General features: G+C 40.6%; 2 protein-coding genes across 6 annotated transcripts; both read right to left on the bottom strand.

Moving 5' to 3' along the window:
- Positions 1-1,145: 1,145 nt before the first annotated feature.
- On the bottom strand, positions 1,146-4,868 carry mibp (muscle-specific beta 1 integrin binding protein). 2 transcript variants are annotated; one of them, XM_070960666.1, is made up of 8 exons: positions 4,678-4,868; positions 3,736-3,826; positions 3,162-3,210; positions 2,744-2,918; positions 2,072-2,143; positions 1,844-1,950; positions 1,571-1,656; positions 1,146-1,410 (listed from the first exon to the last, which is right to left on the bottom strand). In XM_070960666.1, the coding sequence occupies exons 1-7, from the start codon at positions 4,701-4,703 to the stop codon at positions 1,571-1,573; spliced, it is 606 nt and encodes a 201-aa protein (XP_070816767.1). In that variant the 5' UTR covers positions 4,704-4,868; the 3' UTR covers positions 1,146-1,410. The 2 variants fall into 2 exon arrangements, with proteins under 2 accessions (XP_070816767.1, XP_070816768.1); XM_070960667.1 differs by lacking the exon at positions 3,162-3,210 and having other exon boundaries at positions 4,678-4,858.
- A 3,121-nt stretch (positions 4,869-7,989) lies between these two features.
- On the bottom strand, positions 7,990-20,213 carry atcaya (ATCAY kinesin light chain interacting caytaxin a). 4 transcript variants are annotated; one of them, XM_070961056.1, is made up of 13 exons: positions 19,479-20,213; positions 17,774-17,873; positions 15,567-15,625; positions 15,194-15,439; positions 14,167-14,340; positions 13,830-13,932; positions 13,478-13,609; positions 13,065-13,151; positions 12,557-12,655; positions 12,295-12,330; positions 12,141-12,212; positions 11,931-11,989; positions 7,990-10,397 (listed from the first exon to the last, which is right to left on the bottom strand). In XM_070961056.1, the coding sequence occupies exons 2-12, from the start codon at positions 17,848-17,850 to the stop codon at positions 11,956-11,958; spliced, it is 1,119 nt and encodes a 372-aa protein (XP_070817157.1). In that variant the 5' UTR covers positions 17,851-17,873; positions 19,479-20,213; the 3' UTR covers positions 7,990-10,397; positions 11,931-11,955. The 4 variants fall into 4 exon arrangements, with proteins under 4 accessions (XP_070817157.1, XP_070817158.1, XP_070817159.1 ...); XM_070961057.1 differs by having other exon boundaries at positions 7,990-10,330; positions 19,479-20,147; XM_070961058.1 differs by lacking the exons at positions 17,774-17,873; positions 19,479-20,213 and adding an exon at positions 16,685-16,916.
- Positions 20,214-20,902: the final 689 nt, after the last annotated feature.

Genomic DNA, 20,902 nt, shown 5'->3' with positions numbered 1-20,902 from the left:
AAAGCCTCGGCTGGTTTTGATGTCAAATGGTCCCTTGTCCCTCTAATGAAAGAAATACTGTGTGTCAATGCACTTGAGCCCCAAAATACACACACCTACCTGACCTGTTCTTTAATTAGCCACAGTAGGAGATGAAGTTAACACCAACTAACTCTGTGAAAGCATGAGGTATTCCCTCAGGGGAAATGAGAAATTATTCTGGCCTATTTATATGTGTGGAAACATAGGTGGTATCAGCACGTGCCTTCAGCCTCATGTGCTGTAAATCTAGGGCTAATAGCCTAAATCTTGTGGTTAGTCTCTGACCTACTCAGGTATCTACTTGAGGTAAGTGAGGACAGTTATTTCAGAACTGCAGTGCTGGAAAAACCCCAGGAGGACAGACATATAGGCATTCAACAGAGCCTTTCCGGTTTCTAAAATAGATGCCAGCAAAAAATGGCTCAATGTGGATGTAGTTCATATGGATGGCTTATGTTCTGTAGCTAAGTTATGCAGATAATGACATTAAAGGTATTAAATACCTCAGCAGCAGTTAGATTATGTTTGTCTGGCACAGCTGAAACTGAGCTACATGACATCCAGAGTGGCCCAGTTTCTTCATCTGTAGTCCTTGACAAAACAGGCTCTGGTCACACTCTTCATCAGTGGTTTCCAACACGTCAGAGAAAAGTTCTTCTTTTCTGCTCCATTCTTATGAAGTCGTAAATAAAAGTCTTAGCTTATTTATTTTAAACGGACGGCATAATTAGACCATATTTTTTAAAAATCAGATAACAGCTCAAAACAGCCCATCACAACACACACCCAACGAAAGAGGAGTCCATTAGCCTTCTGACATAATAAAAGGATGGTATGATGGTGTCATTGGAGAAAACAACTGAGTCCTGATGACAGTGGAATTTGTACTAATTCCTCTAAACTGAAGAATGGCTGATTTCATGCTCTCAAAATAAATATTTTAGCTATAATCATTCATACTCCGGTGGTTCTGTAAGGCGGTACCTCTCATTATAAAGCCAACATGCAGTAGTTTAAGGTGGATGAAGGAATCATGTAGCTTCTTCTGCTGTAATACATTGTATATTTATGTAGACTTAATTTTTTGGGATGATCACAAAAAAAGAAAGCAAGCAGAGATTCTTGATGTTCATATATCATCAGCTACGGACACATTTATTTGTAGGAGATTGTGACAACTGGTCCAGTACAAGTCAGTGGTTAAACATAACAGTAACATACTCCGTTTTAACAATCACTCTGATCATCTGGAGATGATAAAAAAATGGCAAAGATAAGTTAACAATGCTTTGTTGCATTTACAAACGAATAAAATTAGAAAAACGTCATAAAAAAGAATCCTTGGGACTATTTACAAATTCTGTACAGGGATGGAGACGAGTCTTCCTGCTGCAAGAAACAAAGGAGAAAGAAATTAGATGAGGTTGTACACTTTAATGACCTTTTACTTTTGTTATTTTTTTTTTTAACCAAAAGTGAAGTGTTTTTAGTTAGAAAAAAGAAACTGGTAGATTTTTTCCAAACCAGCACATTTAATGGTTCTTCTTACCTATAAACGATTGAGCAGATTGTTCTGAATGTCCTCATACACCTGGTTGTAGATCTCCTCTTTGTGCTTCAAACCATCCAGGTACTCTGCAAAAAGTTGAGCAGATGTTTGAAAATCACCCTTAAAAATATTATGGAAAGAACCCGTTGCAACTTGTTGACTAGATTACACCGAATTTGCCAAAGAAAATATTATCTTATATTTAAAAGACATCTATCTGACACAAATGCACTAACACAGCAGAATGGATAAAGCATCTAAGCTGCAACATACCGATATTCAAGCCGCAGTCCTCCATCAAACTCCTGTGTTTCAGGTACATTGGCCACACGTGGCCGTCAAACAGGCCAGGGGGGTCAGGGACGGTGTACTGTCTTGTACTGAAAACAATAACAAGAAGTCAGAGAACGTCCACGTGCCATGACAGGATTATGGGGGAACAACAAATGAACTGAATGTGTACATGTAAGCAGCATAATTATTCTTCTTGTGTACTCTTACCTTCTCCTTCTTTTGCACTCCTCATAAGGAATTGTGATGTAATAGCACTTGTCGAAAACATCCAGCAGGGGCCTAGAGGGGAGATGAACAAGGTCTTCAACCAAACCAGAGAAAAGGAGAACAGTTGTGCAACTGCTCATACGCTCTTTTATCTGTATCTCTGCAGTGTGTTTGACATTCATCGCTCGCATACAGAGCACTCATCACCTAACAGCTGGCTTTAAGGGCAATTCAGAGAGCCTCTTTCTGCTGAAACCCTTATCTCTATCTGCAGGACCCGCCCAAGCCTGCCTGCAGGGATCCGTGAACGTGTGCCAATGGTGAGCAGGCAAAAGTATCATGTGGCACGGCAGAAGAAACACCACCCGTCTGACATTTGTTGTGACGAATTTCTTAGAATGTGCGAAAAACAGAACGGCCTGTTGTCTGTCCTGGAAAACTCTGAGATATGAAGGTAGTTAAGTGAGGGAACTTAGATTTACAATTTACTCAATTTAGAGCCAGATCATAAACAAACAACATAATCTCTCACAGGAAATTGTACACTGTGCAAACAGACACAAGAGCTGATTACACTAACCTCAATTCTCAGTCATAAAACTACTTTATATGCCAGTCAGCATTACAGGTTAGTCCATCAGGATGGTGCCAACTGAAGCAAAATCAACTTACGGGTAGTTGTAGAGCAGAAAGCCCTCCACGATCAGGATGTGGGTCTGCTCATCGGGGTTGGCCACATCAGGTGCAGAAGACAGAGGGACACCGTGGGAACGGGCGAACTTCACTGGGTTCTCAATCCAGCCTTTTACTGTGCTGGTCATGGCCTCCATATCCAAAGCTGTGATAACTGTAGAGCAAAATTTATTGAAAGGAAGATGATGGAAATGACAGTGAATTAATATAGATACAAGGTGGGAATATAAAAACTGGAAATGTGTTTTGCATTTTCCTCCAAGTGAGTGGAAGTTGTGATCACTTTAATGTTGATATAAGGGTGTGCATGTGAAATGGCTATAATGTATGAAATGTTGGAGGGTGGGCATATATGAAACTAACAATGAGTCACTGGCAGTCTTCAGTGAAGTCTTACCATCCCATTGTCTAAAGCCGTCCTCCCCGACCTCTATCTGATCAGGTTTCTGAAATAACAGTCACCAATAAAACATTGCTGCAACCTCACAGCTCTGGACACTCCCAGATCCCACTCACATGCCAGAACAAGCCACATAAAGCCAAAACAAGCACACACATCAAATGGCATGCACAAATTAAAGCAAGCAATTTACAAAAGTACAGAGCTTTGGTGTAACTGGCAGAAAGAGGGAAAAGCTTTAAACTATATAATGTGAAGGTGCTGAGAAAACAGAATCTAGACATGTTAGAAAGTTTTGCAGAAGTAATACGAAGCAGGTTAGACGGCTATAAGGATAATAATTAAGGTATTTAGAGGATACAATGGAGACTGATACAGTAGGAAGAGACAAACAAGCAAAGAAACTATACTTCATAGACATCAAAGTAATTTCCTTATCTGCTGCAGAGCATGCAGGAAGGGAGGTTACTTATGGCTGAACCCGCGACTTTGCTCACATGCAATGCTCTTGCAGTACTCATAGAGGAAACAGCAACACCAATAAAACTCTTTATTATCCACTAAAACTCACCTTGAAAAAGTCGTCTTGGTGCACAACGCAGCAGTTGGGCAACGTCTTGATCAACTTATTTGTCAGGGTGGTTTTGCCACCATTAGTAACTCTGTAGATAAAGGAGAAAAAAAGAGGCAAAATGCAGATTAATTGTGTATTGTCAGGTTTAATTATGTTTTGAAATGTTAAAAAGTTAATGTGGAAAAAGCAGCCATGCAAGCTTCCTCCAGAGCCTCCATGTGGCACCCTTTGTTTACAATTTAATAGTGTTGTTCATTAGGTACACTTGACAAAAAGTCACATTTGACACAGCAAAACGCACTAAAAGATGTGTATTATTACTTAAATGTTGCACAACGCTGACAGGCAAATGCTGAATGAAAAGCAAAAGATTTGTTTTCACAAACTCTGCCGAAATAAGCAATAAAATCGTGTCATGTCTTAATGTTAAAGTTTATATAGAAATGACGATTATAAAATGAAACGGTTTTTAGTTTGGATCAACACTGATGTTTAGTCTCCCTCCACTTTTGAGCGGAGTCTCGCGGTTCATTTTCAAATGTCCCGCTCGATTGATGACAACAAACCAGCCACACCGGACATGACTTCAAACCGGCTTAACAGCAGCCTTCACTACTTTCTGGCGGGCAGCTGATAATACATGTGGGTTAATTTATGGCTAAAAGGCCATTTATGACAAGCAGAAGCCAAAGTTACAAAAGAAATAACTTCCTCTGAACCACTAACGTTACTTCACCTTGAGATGCCTTCACGATCAACAACACAATGACTCACAAAATCATTTTAATCAACAGTCTAACTTAAACTGTATAACTCCACTCAGCCGTCAGTCAGTTCAGTTAAAATAACAATATTTCAGGTGTGAACAGGTGCAACTGTCCGTACAAAATATTAGTAAATAACTACGTTATTGTTTGATAAAAATAAATAAAATCTTACCCGCCAATTCCTATAATGTACTTCATCTTTCGTCGCTTGTCGGCAGTCCCGCTCAACGTCAGCTGAAGAAACAGTCAAAACTGTTTTTACCAAAATCGAGGATAAAAATCCACCAAATTAAACGCTTAAAAAGTGTAGAAATCGAAGTTGTGGTGTGACTCTGCTTCTCTACTGCGCCATTGACTCTGCGTGAGTGGCAGCGCAATATATATCCTACTTGCGGCGTATTGCGTCACCACCCACGCAGGCAGAAGGCGTTCTCGTGGTAGGACGTGCTCGTGCCCTTTTTCCCTCGTGCTACGTGTTTCTTCACAGAAGCCAATCAGTTCCAGAAGAGATCACGCCAACAGCCAATCACAGCCGCGAACTTTCACACATTTACATATTTCTGTGCACCTGCTCTTCTCCGTCAGAGATCAGCAGCTCGCGCTATTCCATTCAGCAGTTAATCCACCTGATGACCGACGCAGTGGAAAACTACCATTGATGGTGGCTTATAGATACATTAAAATAACAGTGCTATAACAACCAGTTAGATGGAAAATATTAATCTAATTGAGATTGTCAGATATTATTTAAGTCAAATGTGAATAACTTTATTAAGGTAATTTTTTGCTTTTAAACATTGTATGTGAAAGTATGCAAAGCCGAGATAATTTTAACAACTAGTCTGAATTTTTTATATATAGAGCAGCATTATTACTATACTGAGATTTTAGGCTGTGGTACAGCTATAAATGTTAATTAAAAGATAAAAGTAGGTCATTATAGTCTTACAGGAGGACAGATGAGTACACTTCTTTTCACTGGCCAGTCAACACTAGTGGCACTAGATCCTTATTAAAAGTAGCTATAAATGACTTTAGATGTAAATGTATTCTGTTATAAGTAGCTCCTGCATTGAAAATGTTCTGAATTAAAAGTACATACATATTGTGGGCAAAATTTCCTTTAAGTATTGAAAGTAAAAGCACTTGTGATGCAGAACTGCTCCCTGTACAGTGTTATACTATAATCCATACAGTTGAATGTACATCATATATTCGCTTTCAACAGTATATTATTGATATTGAAAATGGTAGACGTGGATCTAATGTAATTACTTCGTACAGTATACTGTTTTTGGACTTTGTACCAATGCATCATATTTTATGAAATGATCATAAAATTTAAATGTATCAAGTAACTGTACTTGTCAAATAGATGTAGTGGAACAAAAAGTACAATATTTCCCTCTGAAATGTAGTGACATAAAAGTATGAAGTAGCATAAAAGTAATGTAAAAATACTTCAAAATTGTCCAAAGTATAGTACTTAGAATAAAGGGTCTAAGGATGGAGGATGTCATATTCTGTTCAGATTGTAAATTTGTGATTTGTGATATTGGACCATAAAACTAAAACTGGTTTGAGTTGACTATTTGAGTAAATATGCTCAGTTACTTGTTACCACTCGTCTACACTTCAGTGTAATGCTTACACAGGACCTACAAAACATTAAACATGAAAGAATATGGAAAGTGACAGATGCATCTTTTCATTCCTTATTGTTATGATAAGCAATAAAATCTGCTCAACACATTTTGACACCCTCTTCAGATTATACAGCTCGGATCCTTTTTGCAAATCACATTAATATACACACTGGGTCATTTTAGAGCTGTGGATTGAAACCCACCATATGTTATGTCACATTCCAGATAAACTTTGATGGGTTACATAAAGTGTGTCAAGAGTGTGAGTGCCACAGTGCAGCAAGCAGGACCATTAAATTTAGAGGGACAGCGGGAGGTTCAGACGTGAGACACAGTAACGTACAGCATGCCTGATTTTCTAGTCTCTGTCAAAAATGCTAAAACTGGGGCAGTATTTAGCGACAAAGTTTCACATTAAAGTAAATCTTAAGAGAAAACTTTTTTTTTATTAACAATGTGTTAGTGTATTGATTTTGGACTTCTCTCCCTGTGTATGACATTCATGTCTATTTGTGTGTGTGTGTGACCATGTGTAATCCCGTCACAGCCGTCAGGGGTCAGGGGTCAACAGTCAGGGTCTCTCTCTGTCAGGTGTAAGGGAGAAGCGTGTGATGGGTGACTCATGTGGTAATCTTATGCTTACGGGGGCATCAGAGGACTCGATCGCAGCCCCGTCCAGACTTGCGTGGCCTCCCCTGAAGTGGCGACGCCACGCTGAAACAGCAGCACCAAAAGCGAGGTGTCCTTTGTGATGTCCTGAAGCATCTGAATGTCCTCATGCAGCAGGAAGTTTGGCATCAGACCTTAAGAAGCTATTCAGACCAAATTAGGTCAGCAGGTTGCTTAAATATGTTCTGGGCAACTGTGTGCTACATAAAATCTGTTGGGAAAAAGAAATTACAGCATACATTGTGGTGGAGCCATGAACATATTTCTGGGTCTATAAAGATATTATCAGCCCATGTAGTTCAGGGTAGCTGTATACTGTTTTCATATATGTGGAAGAGCAAAATTTGTTATTTGATTACAGACAAAAATGACCATATACTATGCATTGCCCTATAATGTGTAAATTTAATGCATTTTTACTGGCTGTCATAAAACAAACTTGAGACCAAGACGGTCTTTTCATATTTTAGATGTGACTTTAATTTTTGCTCGATGAGCTTTACCAGCTTTTTTTCCCCTCCCTCATCCATTGTTGAAGGACAGAGGGTGTAGTGTGCTCTAAATACTGTAAAGCCCTTTGAGGCAAATTTGTCATTTGGGGCTACGTTAATTAAAATTAAACAAAAGTGTGTGTGCATACACATGCAACCACAATCTTTATCGTGTTCTTATTTATTCTTTTAAGATTCTCTCAGCTCACAAAGAACAAGCAGAAAGCCTGAGGCATTTCCTTCACTACGTTTATTAAAAGGGTCAAATTAAAATGCATGGGTGAAATGATGAAATGAAAGTGGTGGCAAAATAACACACAAATGTAGCACTTAGTGACAGAAAACCTAATTGCTAGTTAAATCTGCAACATGTTTGCTTTGCCTCTTGGGTGCAGTGGAAACAAGTTGTAAACACAACACTGACTTAATAATAGCACTTAATGTGACAAACATCTGCCTATTTGCACATCTGAGGAACAATTAAATATGAGGCTCTACAGTAAGATGTTGTTTCCATATTAGGAAATGTTCTGCAATGGACAAAAGTCACATGAAGGGTCTGTTTGAAAATCTCTTTGTTCCAGGACAAACTCTATATCTAACAAGTAGAAATGATCTCCCCTATGCGAGTAAAGTATGGCAACAAAAAAAATAAATAAAAAAAAATCACAAAACAAATTTTGAGAGGAACAGTTTATTCAGTTATATTTACAAGGCAGAAACAATCAGATCAATGTAAAGCACTTCAGAACCATGAATGATTTAAATCCGAGCAAACATTTCACAGCAGACAAATGGAAGGCAAAGAATTTGTAATAATATAAATATTGTGCTTTTATAGTCAAAATGATTTTTGGAACAGTTGTGCCAGTCGTTTCTAAGCAACCTTGCTTATGATAGTGGGTCTCAGTTGTTATAGTTAACCTCTAAACTATAATAACTAAATACCAAAAGGCTACACATTACATTCCTTCACATTTTCTGGATTTCTTTTAATAATTTGGTTCAAAAACAGGCACTCAGTACAGCCAACAAACCTCAAAGAACCTTCCCAAGGACTGACGAGCTGAGCTGTTTCATCAAGGATGATACACATGTGACGGGCTCACTCAGGTTTGGTTTATTGGTCTCAAAACAGCCTGAAAAGCTGAATCATTTCATTAACATTCCTGTATCAGAAAGGCAAAAGAACAGGAGGAAAACTGGAATTCAGATGGCACTTAAGAATTTCATGAGTCCTATTTTCTGTACCAAAAGAAGCATAAACATGCCTTTCTAAAAGCTACACGACTGCACATCAGTTCACAACACAAAATACATTTAGGAGAACACATCACCTCCTAAGCATAAATCATAAATCACATTATATGCTGAAACCATTCAAAGGTGATGTGACAACCAAATCTAATCAAAACAAGGCAGGCAGGCAATACAATTATGTAGCTCTTTACAAAAATAAAAAATCTCGCTCCACTGCTCTCCTGCTACAATAAGCTGAACAGGTGGAAGACATTAGATAAAAATCAATGCAAGAACAGAAAATGTACAATCTATAATGCATTAAGATGTTTGAGAGGTGTTAACACCTCCGTTCAACATGACGTGTTGACATTGTCCCAGATGTTCATCGGAAACAACCACAGAAAACATAAGATGTCGCACAAAATCATAAACTAAATCTCCACATAAGTCACATGAGCTTTGTCATTTTGAAATAAGATCTAAAGGTCTTCATTTCAGATTTTCTTTATACTAAACGAGTCAGTGGTCAGAGGATGTTTTCAAAATCTGAGCTGACGGCAAGTGTTCTCGTATGATATCTATAAGAATTATAGACATGCAAACGTGTGTTCAATGCATGTGCATTTTGTCTTGATTATGGCTAGTCATACAGATTTGAAACAAAATGACTGAATATGTTTTGTATATGGTGGATTAGCATTATATTCATCTTATGCATGGCATACAGTTTGTAATATGCAGACTTAATCTAAATGAAATGTAATAAATATGAAGCATATTTGTGTAATATTGAATGAAATCTGTTTATGCGGCCATAAACATGTTACACAAAGTAAACAAGCATTGCATACATATGACTCTTATAGATCCTCTCGTATGGGCCACAAAATGCAAATATTGATCATGTTCCAGCATTTTCTACACAAGACTGAGGCACATCATAATATAACACAAGGTAGAGTACGGATGTTAGCACATTTGGACACTTTCAACATGTCAGCACAGTAAAAGGGAGAGCTTGAAAAGGCCTTATGATACAGCAGTTATGAGACAAAAGAATAAAGATGAAGGCTTCTGATGCATTGGAAAACCACTGTTATTTACATCACATGCACCATATTCGCACAGATCAGCATGAATATAAACGTGCGTGTTCTGGTGGTCACACTCCGACCTGAACTCAGCGTCTGCTACATTAATAATGCTGCTCTCTGGTCTCGCCCAGCGTTAAATCTTTCATAACACATCACTACTGCCAGGCAAAAACCTTCTCCAATTTCAGATTTTCAGGAACTCAGAAAACACCATGAATTTTGGATGCAAAACCTGGCTTCTTCTTTATTAAGAAAAGCAGAGTTGCAAATTTTTCTCAACCCATAGTGAAGACTGTAATCCTTCAAATGAAGCTACAAGGAACCAGAACTGGAGTTACAATCGTTTAAACCAACACTGCAAAAATTTCTTCGTACAATTGTCATTATAGAGCGCAAAGTTTCTGTCAAAGCCCTGGCCTTCCAGAGCCTCACAATGATGTAATTTTACAATATGAGCTATACAACAGGTCCGACCACACATCAAGTTAATGAACTGGTAAACCCAAAAACAGCTTCCATGGCGAAACACCTCCTGTAACAGAGCAGCAACTTCCTTTGTACATTTTCAAGTTGCAATATGAAACCCCCTGGCAGAGGAAGAGGGGGTTCCAGACAGAAGGAAAATGAGACGCAGCATTCACCATCTTCATCGAAAAACGATGGCACGAATCGTCAGCTGGATGCTGGTGAAACAAGGAAGCACATGATGGACCGATTCGAAGAGTTCATGCTCCGTTTGTCTGTCACACACTGCACAAAGACAAGCAAATGTTTGTGGATGAGCATGTGTAATTTTGTCTGAAAAAACTGCAATGTTTTGGAAAAATCGGTCAGAAATGAAGTCCTAGTTCATACTCACTTCTCAAAGGAGATTTGTACATTGGAAATTTGAGGAAAACAGGACTTTCTTTCATTTTTATAGCAATCACCTATTCAACCAACCACTGCGCTCTGCAGTAAAGTGAAAACCAGCCTGATCTACCTTGAAGGTTTAACTAATTGTAGCAGATACAAATTGTTGATCCTGACATTTAACTCCACTAGCAAGCGACGTTTTGCCTTTTTATCCTGCTCACTGCTTTAACTATGTATTTTATCATTGGTGTTTCAGTCTCATGACCTTTATCAGAGTGGCAGACAGACAGTTACACCACACTACTGTATATATATCCGTCAGCGAGCTGGTTTCAACCAGCTCATAAAGCACGTCCCTCATTAACACTCTGGCTCTGAATGGTGCTGCTGGTATGACTTACTTACTGATGGATGCTGTTTATAGTCTAAGAAGATGTCTTTCACAGTAATTCCCTGATGAAACGCGCAGAAAATCTTTCTTGATTTTTCAGCTTTTGTAAGGACATTTGTTCTGCCTCAAGGCCATGCACTGTGTTCTGCACTAAAACAGGCAAGACCTTGCATAATCAGGAGGAGGGAAAGTAAGAAAGAGAAGCACTGAAGAGAATAAAAGGGCAATTGGAAGAGGCTACTCAGAAAAGCCGAAAAACAAGTCTGTGTAACGACCAAACACTTGTGTAAAGGTCAACAAAAGACACCAAACTACAGGCAGATAATCCCTGACAATGGAGGACTATCAACTGGATGAGCGTGAATCTGAATGTGAATAGAAGTTTAAAAAGACTGCAGTTAAACCAACTCTATGTACTAACACCCCCTGATTAAATACCAACAAATAGTTCACCCCATATTCACCCTGTCTGCTGCTCTCCCAAAGCAACAGATGCACATGAACAGGGTTTCCTCTACAGGCTTTTGTGCTCATGCAAATTTCTCTGCAAACAATATTTATACTCTACAATAAATGCACATAATTATCCTGCTATTGTGTAAAAATGACATGATTATATTGCATTTTAACCTACAGTATTCCATTTCTCAGATGTATTTACACCCAGCTTCACCCTCCATTGCAGCACAGACTTTCTTTGTTGTTTATTGACATGATCTGTTTCCTGTACACCAGTCGCTTCATTTTAATGAACTAAAAACTGAAAAACACTCTGTTTGAGTATTTTAGTTTTATACCTGATCGCTTGAAAAATGCATAATAGGAATGCAATCTAAGATAATAAGATAAACGGTAAGTAAATGAGATGTTTGACACTGACTGGCCTCTGATCTTTGTATTGAAATATACAAAGAATACACTAAAATGTGTAATTAATCATCATTATTCATACATCTGTGTGGAGATGTGAAGGTTCATGCGGTAAATCAATTTCACATTGGGGCTCCTTCAAGAAATACAGCAGAGGTTTGCATTACCTTCACCTGCAAAGCTCTGTCCTCCTCATAATCCTTGATCTACAATCATTGACTTCGGCCTGAAAATGAGAAAAGAAAAGTGCACTGAGAACTTTTCAAAAGGTAGAAAGACGACAGTCTACCAAAAACTGATGAATGTCCCAACTAGTCAAATGTCCAGTATGAAAATATGATGTGTTTAAAGTCCAGGTTGGACCAGCAGACAAGTACCTCTCAGACTTTTTAATTGGCTCCTGTGGGACTGACTGCTGCTGCTCCTGCTGTCTGTGCTCCTGCTCCATTCTACACACACAGTTAAGCTTGGTATTAAGAGTGCAATATATATGTACGAGTTATAAAAATGACAAAAAAGAGAAATTCTTACCTTTCTCGCCGTGCTTTAAGCCTTTCCTCATCAAACCTGAAAATGAGTAAGATCAGACATACGATACTTCTTTATTAAGGCCACAGCAGGCGAGATTTGCAGTGTTACAGCAGATAAGGGGATAACATTTCATTTTAAAGAACTAGAATACAAATCTTTTTACAAACACATTGGATGTCACATTAGACACATTAGCTGCTGCCTGCAGGTTGGAGTCACTGCTTCAGCTCATTTTCTCCATCTAGTGGTCAGAGATACTTACTGCACCACACACTCTGGAACGTGGACGTGCTCCATGGGGACCATGTCTGCCAGTTCATCCAGGCTGTGGACATACTGGATCTTGTTCATAAATTTCACACTGCAGAGGACAAAGGGACGACAACAGCATGCATCACTGATGTGACAGAGTGATTCATTCGATAAATATATAGTGTCAAAATGATACTTTACTGTATTTTATTTTAAATAGAAATTCACTAGAAATACCACACTGAGTTCTTAGCAAAAGCCACAGATGCTTTTTGGATTTAATAAACAGCTGAGCATGAATAGATCAACACATGCAATAATAATCTGTGAAAACTGTCCAAGGCACGCGAACAAGACACTGTGTCTTTGGCTAAATTAAAACACAATTATTTCACAAAGCGAGGACAAATCAAAAGCGTGGTCTGGTACTCATCAGTCAGCTGTGATTATTACCACACAAAGCATTTTAACGTGTGTTTCCTACCTTGAAACATCATTGTTGGGATGGTGTGTATTACCTGATAAAGGGCCTGGATATAGCCAGGACCGTGCGTATGAACCACGTGGGATGAGCGATCACCAAAGACTTCAGGTTCTTCCTTAATCTGCCATCGCAACACAAACAAGTCCATTCACAGGTAGGTTAATGTTTTCAAGTTTCTGGTCCAATGAACATATATGCGTGGAAACATTAAACATATTAAACTGAGAATTTAAAATGTTTTTATCTCTAAACAGCGTACAGCTGTAAATGTAGCCTGTGAGTCATCTTCAGTCTGCTTCTGACTGACAACTTCCATGACTCTCATTTGGTGCCTGTCAGTGTCCATGTCATGCTTTTCTGCATGATCAAGATGAACAAAGCTCAGCAGCTAAAAACATTCAATGCTGTATGTGCGAGTAGTTTCTAAACAGTTTCTCCTTTTCCCACCTTCTGTCAATCATCTGGTAACATTTCTTGAGCCAGCTGATTCCAGGCATCTTGCTCCGAGGAGTGGCTCCGTTCATGTAGATGATCAGGTAATCTTCAGCCACGAGCATCTCCAGACTGCTCACCACATACCTGTATGAAAGGGTACATCGTCATGGATGGGTTATGAGACAGCAGGGGCTCAGACACATAAAAAGAAAAAGAAAACATGAGCATGTCTACATCTGACTGATGCCTGTGACCTTCCTTTGAGATGTGATATTAGGAGCCCATGTCTGGTGTTCAGTAACCCATCTATGTACAGCATTAAAGCCTATGCTTGAAAACTAAAAGCCATCCATGGCAGACTCACAGGAAGAGGTTTTCCATGATGTAATGGTAGTCTGGAGAGCTGCTGTCAGGCAGGTAACAGGCAGAGAAAACAATGATGGCATTAAGGCCCTCGCCATAGTAACCTGATAGGACAGAGTTTCAGTTAACGGTGGATAATGTCACGGCCATGCACTGTAACAACAGTTTGGACAGTACAATACTTCTTTTACATGAACGCTGGTCTTATCAAGCGTTTGCCTTTACAATATTATATGGGTTACATATTGCATATTTAAACTGCAATGTTGTATGTTTCTAGAAACCATCTTCCAACGCCTTTGATGAGCGATCAGATTGACTTCTATCCTCTCACTCACCTCCGTGTGTGATGACCCGAAGGTAAGGTCTGATGACCTGCATGTCAATACGATGCTCCTGTTCTCCGATGATCACCGTCCTCCAGAGGTGTCCATTGTTGCCGGTGCCCTCCTTGTCCGCTTCTCCTGAACCGTCACCAGGACCTGCTTTGGCTGAGGCCACCGGTGTGTCATCTGGACAACACAGAGCCAGAGTTTGTTCTTATTTCTACAGTGAAATATGTACCACGAGTAAGATACATCGCCTGTGTGTAAGCTCCTTTTAATTCAGGTTCAGGTTGAACAGACTGATTTCAGATTATTTTCAGCCTTAGCTAAAATACAGTTACCTTTTGTATCACTGTGTAAGGATTAAGATCCATTCATTTAATATTAGGAGTCAGGTTTCAGTGAAATTGAATAAAGCTTAAATTGAAGATAGACAAAGTCATGTGTGGGTACATTTGTGTGGACAGTTTACACGTAATTTACACATGTAACAGCAAAGTGGGTATTGGCTATATCAGGGTTAGTATATATAAATAAAATAGGGAAAAAAATCACACACACACACACACACACACACACACACACACACACACACACACACATATATAATCTTATGAGACTTGAGAACAGGAAAAATAAAACTTAGAGGTAACATAAAAAAAGGCATTTTTAAAGATTAAGCATGTATCTGTGTAGACACATGCAGATATTACAGTAGATTACAACAAGATTCATGTGAATTACAATTGAGATTCAGATTAAACTGAAAATCTTAAAGATGGTTTTACAATTACAATTAGTCATCCAGCAGACGCTTTTATCCTAAGCGATGTACACATGAATTTGGCACAGCATTGGGGGCAGTTTTGGGGTTCAGTATGTTTCCCAAGGATGCTTTCGACTGCTGAGGCCAGGGATCGAACCACCGACCTCCTGATTAGTGGATGACTGCTCTACCTCCTAAGCCACAGCCGCCCTTGTAAGATGGAAGATGAAGGTCAGTGTTATGGTTTAATACAGCGATAACGAAACCACGTACCTTCCCACTCCAGCTCATTGCCATTGGTGATGAACTCCAGTGAGTCTGTCTCATCAGGTGTGTCGATGTCATCCACATTGATGTCCAGGTCGTCTGGCGTATCCAGGAAGTCATCTGACAGCAGAGAACCCTCACTTTGGTCCAGCGAAAGGTTCATCTCCGGGGCAACCAGCGTGCGGCGTTTCCGGTGCGTTGAGGACACGCCACCGCCTCCAGGTGGGCTCACATTCAGGGAGTTTGGGGGAGCTACAGCAAGACCAGGAGAGGAGAGACAAACCAGGAACTGTAACTGGTAGATACATAAAGTGGAGGTGTTATGGTCTTTCCACTGACCAATCAGTGACCCCTCACTCCACAGTGTTGCTGTACTTACAGGCCCTGTCGTCTGTGAGGCCACAGGAGGAATCCATGTCTCCGTACTCTGGTAGTGGTCTGGAGGGAGACATAGACAGGTCAGCTACCAGCACTGTGCTTGTTCAGTATGACACACAATATAAAGCAAGTCAAATATAAAGACCCACTGACTGGTTCCTGGTTTCTATTTCATGTTTTTCTGATCTATGTTCTGTAGCATGCATGAGTGTATAACTATGGCCTCATAAGAAACTGTAACACTGTGATTAGGATGCGTTCAAAGGACCGGTCTAGGTGTGGGTGTTGACACTAATCGGGGTAAGCAATAAAAGGAGTGGCAAGCAGAAGAGGATAGAGATGGTAATTAACTTCTCTCTGGGGAGAGATGAAGATTACAGGGCTGCCAGGCAAAGAGAAGGGGAGGAGAAATAGAGAAGAAAAGGGGAGGAATAAGAGACAGAATGTGGGAAGACGTGTGTGCCTGCATCGAGACAAAGTGCTGCAGCGCTTTTTTCCCTCTACACTGCCTGTTATTTACAGCTGACACCCTGCACAGAAGGAGGAGCAGAGAGGAGGTCAAAATCTTGCTTTTGCATATGTTTGTGTGTGTGTTTGTGCAGCCCATCTGTGTGTTTATTTCAGAGTAAGCAAAACTACGCATATTAGGATGTGCTTATACGTGCATGTCAGCAACAACACCCAGTGCAACCAAGGACCTGGAAACAGGGTTGTACAGCTCAGTGGTTAAAACACAAGAGACGCAGGGAGCTACGGCGCAGTGTGGTTCAGCAGAGAGGGTCTTAGCTGCAGTCCTGTAAAAGCCAACTGCTTCATCCTCCCATCTAGAGGAAGACAGTGTGTGACAGAGTGTGCTCCTCCTGAGCCAACAATGCTGGCTTTAGCCCAGAGAAACAGGCACTGAGGAAAGGTCCGACCCTGTTCCCCTGGGACCCCTGCAGTGATTATAGTCCAACGCTTCCTTTGTCAAAAAAATTGAGGCTTTTTCCATAAACAAAACAGATTTATGGATCTATCTCCTCCTTTAACAAAAGCGAGATAATCTCTTTTGTTCCTGTTTATGGATGCTCTGTCCTTCAGCTGCAAACATCAATATCAGGATGAACTGATGATGCTTACCTTCTGGAAATGGCACAGGGCTGCTTTTGTCAGAGCCGATTCAAATGAGCCGTTTGACTCACACACCTTTATATTTGGTTTGCTAACTCATTCCCTGTCGTCTCAGCTAGACCAGAGCACAGCGTCTCCCAGAGGCTACCTCAGTAATCCTGTTGCTGCTGGCTATTCCTCCGTGTCTGTCTCCTTCTTTAACCAAAACCTGCCACCATTTTCCTGGCGACGCTGTGTTGTTGATCGGCGGCTGCTGTTGCGTCACATGACGTAGCCTGAGACCATTTACAGACAGAGCTGCACCTGCTCCCTGGCTGCCTGCCTCACAATCTGAAGGAGGAGGAGGGAAGAGGGAGGAGGAGAGAGCCAAGTGCTGACTGTCATCACACCTCTCCCCTGCTCTTTTTCTGCCCGTCAACCTCTGAACATCAAATTCCCACGCTTTCTGAAATGCTTCTGTGGCCATCTTTATGCTGCATTAAAAATAACTCCTCTTTTTCTTTCATTTATCTTTGTGTTTCTCTTTCTTCTCCTTCTGTGGCAAATTATCCATCAGCTGTTAAAATCAGTTCATGCCAAGAAAATAATAATTATTAAAGTCTTTAGGTACATTAATAGCTTCACTAATGACTAATGAGATATGGCATTCATAAAGATAAGTATGTTTTTAAAATGAAAAAAGTGCCAATTAACACAATTGGAGATTAACATAAATAGCACAGCTTCTTCATCCACCCAGTCTTAACTGTACTGGAAGTAATATGGTGCAGCTGGACCACAAAGAACACCCCCATTAATCAATAATTAATTGCACAATTAATCCTTAATAATGAGCTAGTCATCCATAAATTAAAATGTGCTGCATATTCACCCACACACAAACACAAGAAAATACCATGTAGCTATAAGCACACACACACACACACACACACACACACACACACACACACACACACACACACACACACACACACACACAGCAGTAAGAGATGCTATAAGAACAGCTGTATGCTCAGATGTCTCATTTCAGCATCAACCATATTTATCAACAACGGGACAGTTCGACAGATGATGACCAGTGCTAAGTAAGGATCTCACCTGGGGAAGTCTTCATCCTGCCACTCGTCTTTCACTTCCATGTTCTCCATTCTCAGAGTTGCCTCTGTGGTGCCCATCCCTCAGAGAGGAGAGCAGGGGCCTGGAGGTGCAAAGAAAAGTGTTTCTCAATGAACATCATTTGCAATAACAGAGGAAAACTGATACATGAAATGAGCATACCAACTAGAGCGTCAGCTTCATGGCTGTGCTGCAGGACAACGTGCTTGACTTTGAAGGGGAAAAGCCACCACAGGGGGAGGATTTTATCTAAATCATTTTCATTACAATTTGGGGGCTGTAACCACTGTGGCTCACATGCTTTTTATCCCCCTGCCCAGAGGAGCACATGTGAGAGGCATGTGACTGATTCGGACGCATTTTCTGAGCTCAGCTCTGCTCAAAGTCAAACGCACCAATTTCTTCCTGGGTGGAATTCAGGAGGCCAATGAGGAGGATGACATGCAGCCCTAATCCTCCCTCCCTGCTCCTGTACTACTCTGATGTGACTGCTGCCTGTTTGATCTCCACCCACACTCAGGCTTCATGTCACCCACAGCATTAACATTAACAGAAAAACTTCTCTTTGAATCTAATATTCATTTGTTTCTGCTCAAGAGTTAAAAGAGAATTCACGATAATCACAACACAGAAGTGACACATGGGTCTTGTTGGTGAGGAGCGCTGTGGATATTTAATTGGACCCGTTCTCTTTGTAGTTCTCCACTCAAGTATAAAATCCACAATACCTGAGCAGGTTCTGCTGAGTGACAGAGGATTCCTAGATCTGTATCCGAGGTTATTCTTAGAAACAGAGACTCTGAGGAGAGGTGTGCATTGCAAGTTCTTGTCTGTGAGGCATTAATGCAATTCAGACTGTGTCAAGTGAGTACAGTGCAACAAAAACACTGTTGAGGGAAAACAAAATACAACAAACCAAGTGTGAACCTGACGTTTTTGTCAGCGGTGCATAGTGTTGATCACAGTGAGAAGTAATGCAATATGGGTTCCTGTGGTATAATGACTGGAAGGAGTCGAGTGGCTTTGGTGGTTTTGGCAGCAACACTTGTGGCTGAGCATAAACTGTAAAACAGCCAAGTCTCACAAAGAGGAAATAATTTGTTTCTGCAGGCCTTAAATTACATATGGGCAAAAAGGGATTGTACCATGAAGGTGAATCCATTAAGACATCACACACTTGTTTGTAGGAGGTCATAGTCCCATTTAATCTAATGTGACAACACCCTAAAAACACAAGGGGTGGTGTGTGGTGGAGAGCAGAAAACAGAAATGATTTATCAAAGACAATCAAATTCAAAAAGGAGATTTCTTCTTTCTCATATCATGAATGTATTCCAACAACCATTTAAGATTTCTACAAAATGCTGTGTGGAGAAATTAAGATGTAACACATTGCATATGTCATTGAAAGACCCTGATTCTGTGAAGTACTGTGTTGCCCGTGCAAACCCAAGATTTAAAAAAAAAAATGAATAGCCACCAAATGTGCAGCGTGCTACCATCACAAGTAAAATGGACTCACAGCCTTTCTAGGTCATCCCATGTGGAACAGCCAATAGGAGAAAAACCTGAATGGATTTCATATGTTAGTGGACAATCTGATGTGCATGCAGTCAGTCTAAGGTGTCTGCCGTGTGCAGCCAGCTCAATAAAATTGTAAGGACGTTAAGTCAGTGACTATACTCACATGAGCAGTGTGAGATCCCCACAAAACCTCTCGCTGGTCCGTGTCTGTGTGTCCTCCCTCCTCCTCAGTCACAAATGCAAAGATTCGAGAGGAGAAAGTCCTGATCCTCCTCAAAAGCAGGGGTCAGGCTGAAATTTCTTCTCTCACGCTCCCTGTCTTTCACTCATTCACAAGCACACACATACACGCACACATACTCATGCACAGACACAGTCATACAGTGTCCTCGATGTCAACCGCTAGCCAGCAGCAGGTGTCTGAAGACAGGGGGCACCTCTGTGCTGGACTCCCCCTCTTCTCCTCCGCCTCTGGCCACCTTTGTTGGGGAAAGACTGGCCGTGAAGAGCGAGCCGACAGCCTGCCTCTCAGCTCCTACGTCCACACCACCAAGACACAAAATTCCTTTAATCAGAATGCATCTGCTCTGGCATCACGATCCCTCTCTCTATCCCCCCTTTTCTTTGCTTGCAGATCCTGATACCTCTGGAGTATCTCTTCCCACTCCCAAATATCAGTGCAAAGCCTGCTTTGAGTTCCCTCTGCAACCAAAAACTCTCTGAGGAGGCAGCTTATTTATCCCTACAGCAACTTGGTAAAAATGAGCACCATTCTCTGTGTCTCTTTACTCCATTAGATAATCCGGCTGTTGTTTTCACTGGTCCTCTGTGTGGCTGCTGTTCCCTGGCAACAGCATCTCTCTCCATCCACAGCCTCCTCTCCCCTCCCTCTCTGTCTCCTCACCCCAGTCTCTTTCACACTATACCCCAACTCTCCCCACACACATGAATTATTCAGTGCCTTACTTCACTTTCAATCAACCAATCATATCATCCCTGCCCAGTTTCCTGCCTAGTATGCTGCTAGCTGCAAAGATATATTCCTGTAACAGGCCTCTTTCTGTATTTTTGTGCCTCTGGTGGTAGTACTAATCCTGCAAGCACTAGTAATTATACAGAGGTTAGTTTTTATCTGACATTGTTATTCTTCTTTATAGCAAGCTGTTCTCCTCTATTCTCAATTTTGTGCCGCTCCTAAGGCGATGCCTTTAAAATCCAAGGTCATTTTTACCTTACTGTATTAGCAATTTGAAACATTATGATTTCCAGGCAGTTTAGTATCACACGGACAGAGCACCTGGAGCTGATGTTGTCGTGATCTGTTTTGTCTACTGACTCACTGTCTGGTGGTTGGCTTTACATTAAGTTGTATCTTTAGCATCGACGCAAACGTGACTGACAGACACACGCGGCATTCAGCAGAAACACTGCAGATAAAGCGAGAGCATTCACTTCAATATACTTCCGTTTTCGCCTGAACACCTTTTTTTTAAGACAGTAGTCTAAAGACAGAGTAGTAAATCAGTTTCAAATAAATAACTAAAAAAGGGTTTTTTTTGTCATCTTTTAGTTTTATGAATGATGTTT

This window comes from Chaetodon trifascialis, chromosome 4, assembly GCF_039877785.1.
Source record: "Chaetodon trifascialis isolate fChaTrf1 chromosome 4, fChaTrf1.hap1, whole genome shotgun sequence".
NCBI classification, from domain to species: Eukaryota; Metazoa; Chordata; class Actinopteri; order Chaetodontiformes; family Chaetodontidae; genus Chaetodon; species Chaetodon trifascialis.
Note: the sequence above shows the minus strand (reverse complement) of the source record. Positions and strands in the feature narration are given on the sequence as shown.

What these genes read in the sequence shown, in the direction of transcription:
- mibp (XM_070960666.1), bottom strand. Translation starts at nt 4,703, where the DNA reads ATGAAGTACATTATAGGAATTGGCGG. An exon ending in TACATTATAGGAATTGGCGG is followed by an intron (nt 3,827 to 4,677) that starts GTAAGATTTTAT and finishes CTTTATCTACAG; the next exon opens with AGTTACTAATGGTGGCAAAA. An exon ending in GGACTGCGGCTTGAATATCG is followed by an intron (nt 1,657 to 1,843) that starts GTATGTTGCAGC and finishes AACTTTTTGCAG; the next exon opens with AGTACCTGGATGGTTTGAAG.
- atcaya (XM_070961056.1), bottom strand. Translation starts at nt 17,850, where the DNA reads ATGGGCACCACAGAGGCAACTCTGAGAATGGAGAACATGGAAGTGAAA. An exon ending in TCGGGTCATCACACACGGAG is followed by an intron (nt 13,933 to 14,166) that starts GTGAGTGAGAGG and finishes CTGTCCTATCAG; the next exon opens with GTTACTATGGCGAGGGCCTT. An exon ending in ATCATGGAAAACCTCTTCCT is followed by an intron (nt 13,610 to 13,829) that starts GTGAGTCTGCCA and finishes CCTTTCATACAG; the next exon opens with GTATGTGGTGAGCAGTCTGG.